General features: G+C 40.4%; 1 protein-coding gene across 13 annotated transcripts in view; it reads right to left on the bottom strand.

The window, feature by feature from the left end:
* Nucleotides 1–4768, bottom strand: part of LOC106871234 (myotubularin-related protein 13) — a 512098-nt gene that overhangs the window by 51222 nt on the left and 456108 nt on the right. For 9 of the 13 annotated variants that reach the window (XM_052967747.1, XM_052967743.1, XM_052967750.1 and 6 more), the window contains one exon: nucleotides 2982–3200. The exons of the other annotated variants lie outside the window; for them this stretch is intronic. In XM_052967747.1, the coding sequence (XP_052823707.1) occupies nucleotides 2982–3200 (219 nt within the window). The remainder of the gene's footprint in view (nucleotides 1–2981; nucleotides 3201–4768) is intronic. 13 annotated transcript variants of the gene reach the window in all.

Below are 4768 nucleotides of genomic sequence, written 5' to 3' on the forward strand. Positions count from 1 at the left end.
CAATTAAGGGTATGAAGACAGGGAAAGCCCCCTGGCCCATCAGGAATCACTGCAGAGATGCTTAAAATATCTTGCGGTGTTGGCTATAGTCTAGTCACCTGTATAGACAACCAGGTGATACATGAAGGAGTCATACCCAATGACTGGTGTAGTAGCATCATAGTCAACTGCTACAAAGGTAAACGTGACGCATTAGATACAAATAATTACAGAGGTATCAAGTAATAAAAGTAAAGAAGAGGATCATAGTGCAACTAATTAGGGAGAGGGTCAGTCTAGATGAGATGCAGTTTGGGTTTGTGCTAGGGAAAAGCACTGCTAATGCTATATTTCTGGTAAGACAGCTGCAGGAGAAATACCTAGCCAAAGATAAACCTCTGTACTTGGCTTTCGTTGACATGGAGAAAGCTTTGACAGGGTCCCCCGATCCCTCATCTGGTGGTCAATGAGGAAACTAGTGATAGATGAATGTTTAGTGAGAGCTGTACAAACCATGTACAGGGACGCTGTCAGTAAGGTGAGGGTTGACGAGGAGTACAGTGAATAATTCTGGGTAGAGATAGGGATCCACCAAGGATCAGTCCTCAGCCCTCTCTTATTCCACATAGTTCTCCAGGCAATAACAGAGGAATTCAAGACAGGATGCTCCTGGGAGCTCCTCCATGCTGATGACCTTGACCTAATTGCTGAGTCACTATCAGAACTAGAGGAGAAGTTTCAGGTGTGGAAGCAAGGATTAGAATTGAAGGGCCTTAGAATCAACCTAGCCAAAAAAAAAAGTCTTAATATGTAGGAAGGCTGACAAACCACAAATCCCTTCAGCCCTGCTTGATCTGTAGAATAGGCATAGGTAGAAACTCCATAAAATGTACCCAGTGTAAGCTATGGACACATACGAGATAGAGCAATATCAAAGGAAGGCTAACTGGGACGATAAGATAGTTTTTGTGTGTGGCAAATACTCAGGAGCAATAAACACTGAAAACGTACAGAGAACAGCTTCTGTCACATTTCAGAGAGAAAAACTACAAGTAGCTGAGAGCTTCCGTTACCTACGTGACCAAGTCAGGAGGAGGGGAGGGTGCTCTGAAAGTGTAGCTGCTAGAATAAGAATAGCCTGGGGAAAGTTCAGAGAGCTCTTACCTCTGCTGGTGACAAAGGGACTCTCACTCAGAGTAAAAAGTAGACTATGATGCATGTGTATGAACAGCTATGCTACATGGCAGTGAAACACAAGCAATGACTGCTGAAGACATGCGTAAGCTTGCAAGGAATGAAGCGAGTATGTTCCACTGGATGTGTAATGTCAGTGTGCATACATGACAGAGTGTAAGCACCTTGATAGAAAAGTTGGACTTAAGAAGCATCAAATGTGGTGTGCAAGAGAGATGACTGCACTGGTATGTCATGTGTTGTGAATGGATGAGGAGAGCTGTGTGAAAAAGTGTCACATCCTAGCAGTTGAGGGAAACTGTGGAAGAAGTAGACCCAGGAAGCCCTGGGATGAGGTGGTGAAGCATGACCTTCAAGCATTGGGCCTCACCGAGGCAATGATAAGCGGCCAAGACTTTGGAGATATGCTGTGCTTGAGAAGAGCTGGCAAGCCAAGTGAGATCACAACCGTGGCCTATGCCAATGCTGTACAACCAGTCCATTTAAGAGTACCCTTCAATCATTGGACAATAAACTATGCTTGTGAAGACCTGTTGAGGCAAGTGCAATTGCTGTTGTGGCTGATGACAGTACCGCCTGATTGGTACTCATGCCACTGGAACATTAAAAGCACCATTCAAGCATGATCGTTGCCAGGGCCACTGACTGGCTCCCATGCCAGTGGTACGTAAAAAAAAGCACCATTCAAGCATGGTCATTGCCAGTGCCACCAGACTGGCTCCTGTGCAGGTGGAAGGTGAAAAGCACCATTTGAGCATGGCCGATGCCAGTACTGCCTGACTGGCCCTCGTGCCGGTGGCACGTAAAAGCATCCTCTACACTCTCGGAGTGGTTAGTGTTGGGAAGGGTATCCAGCTGTAGAAATTTTGCCAGGTCAGATTGGAGACTGGTGCAGCCTTCTGGCTCGCCAGCCCTCAGTCAAATCGTCCAACCCATGCCTGCATGGAAAGCGGATGTTAAACGATGATGATGATGAGGATGTATACGTACATACGTACATTTATACATATATACATATGCATATGTGAGCACAAGATGTTACAAAACAGAAACAACAAAAAATACGAAGTACGGGGATATGGAATAAGAACTTTTTTTTGCAAGTAACGAAAGAAACAAATGGAAAACAAGACAAACACAAAGAACAACCCTTCATCAGTGAATAGCTAGAAATACGGATGTGAAAAACAGCTGACAACTGATGAAGGGTCGATCTTTGTGTTTTTTATCTTGTTTCCCATTTGTTTCTTTCGTTGCTTGCAAAAAAAAAAGTTCTTATTCCATGTCCTCATACTTCGTATTTCTTGTTTATGTTTTGTGACGTCCTGTGCCCACATATACATATACATGTAAGTATGTACATATACATATGTATATATGAATATAAATATATATTATTTATATTGTTATATGATCGAACGCCATGCATCCTTTTCCAAGTAAGTTTTATCTATACACACACACACATATATATATATAACTAGAAGCTGGAGTAGGGCCTGAGTCCCACATGCAGCACTTTAAGCCCCACTTTATCTATCAAAAATGAATTCTTCTTTTAAAATCAGTCTGGAATATGCATGAGAAGAAATTTAAAAAAAAATATCAGCTTGGACCCCATAAAAACCCATGAACAAAACAAAAACATAAATTATTCATTTAAAATAAATGAAGGGAAAATTATAATCATATGTTTGTGACTCAATAAAACAGTAGATGAACATGGTGGTGGTGGATATATAAGACAAAGAGCAAGGAGGCTGTAATGTGTAGAATTAGTTTAGAAACAGAATCAACAAAGAACTTACATGGTGTTCCATTAATGGTGGGTGTCAATATAGTGCTAGATGCCCGAGTGATCATACTTTTACGCTGAGCTGTCCCTGAAGAGGAGACTGAGGACAATTTGGTCTCAGCAGACTGGCTTGAAGGAGAAGCAGACAAAGTGGCTGATGAGGCAATGTTGCCAGCGGCAATGACGGTTTGGGAAGATGTCAACTGGGATGCTGGTGAGCTGATGTCAAGAGCTATATACAACAGTTAACAAAGGAGAATTGATGAACTGCTGCACACAACAACAACATTTATAAGGGTTCAATTTACAATGAAAGATAAAAGTAAAAGCTGCTGTCATTTGAGAGGTCATTCCATTGGAATAAACTAGTAATATACTAAGAATAGGCTAGTAACAAACTCACAGAATTCAGGGGAAAATTTCAACTGACAAATAATCTACAGAACATTTTGAAGTGTAAACAATTTATTCCTCAACTAACTCTTATCAGTGACACTATACATTAAGTGGTGCCAGCCAAGTTGACTATTAACTCATGTTGACATATTAGCTCTCACACACACACACACACACACACACACACACACATACACACACACACACACACGTATATACACATCCAATCTTTATCACTTATCATTTCTTATATTTGTGTTAGTTAACTGAGTGCAGCCATACTGGGGCACAGATTTGAAGGGGTTCAGTCAAAGACTCAATCCCAGTACTTATCTTCTGCTTTAAACATAATACTTATTCTATCAATCTTCTTTGCTGAGCTGCTATCTCACAGAGATGTAAACAAACCAACACTGGTTGCCAAGTGGTGGTGGGAGAACACACAAAGACACACTCATAGATACACACACAAACATACACACACACATGCATAAATACTGTGGGCATTTTTCCGACTATCAAATCCACTCACAAGGCTTTGGTCAGGCTAGGACTATGGTAGAAGACACGCAATGTGCCATGCAGTGGGACTCAATGTGGGAGTGTATGGTTGGGAAGCAAACATCTTACAACAGCCACACCTGCACCTTTTCATCTGTATGTATTTATATATTTGTGTGTATGTACATTTAGATATTACATATAAACAGCTATTTTAATATTTATTACTTTGTATTTTTCTTATAGATCTTTTAAGTGTATTTTCTAGAGTGTATTTTTCTATATGTGACTGGATTTTCATGGATGAGTTCAAGCATTGTGGTTCTTTTCTCTAAATTATATATATATATATATACATATATATGTATATGTATATATCTCCCCCATCTTTCTCTAATTCCCTTTTTCTCCCCTTCACCATTTTCTATCTGTCTCTCTCTATCTCTCTCTCTCTCTCTCTCTCAATCTCTTTTTCTCTCTCTAGTTGCTCACATAAGACCATCGTCCATCTTTCTTTCCCTGCATGATATTCTAATGACTGTACGTCTTCTATCTCTCTCTTCTATCTTTCCAAAGAAAATATTCCCCCAGCATTCCCTATTTTCCTCTCATTCTGGTCTAATGACCTTCCCTGTTTGTTTTTGTTCAGTTTCCTTGTATATCTCCATTGTCCTGTTTTTGTTCCCAACTTTGACTCTCCATAAATCCAAAATGTCATTTTGAAATTTATGGCAGCAACTGTCTTCGAAGACTCATATTGTTGTTGAATACTTGAAATGAGGAGTAGACAGACAGCCAACAACTGCTGAACAACCGTTCTTTGTGTTACGTATCCTGATTTCCATCTTTTTCTCTCATTGCTTGTGTATTTAACTCGTTTGTTTACACAGTTGCTCACGTCCT

Source organism: Octopus bimaculoides, chromosome 5, assembly GCF_001194135.2.
Source record: "Octopus bimaculoides isolate UCB-OBI-ISO-001 chromosome 5, ASM119413v2, whole genome shotgun sequence".
NCBI classification, from domain to species: Eukaryota; Metazoa; Mollusca; class Cephalopoda; order Octopoda; family Octopodidae; genus Octopus; species Octopus bimaculoides.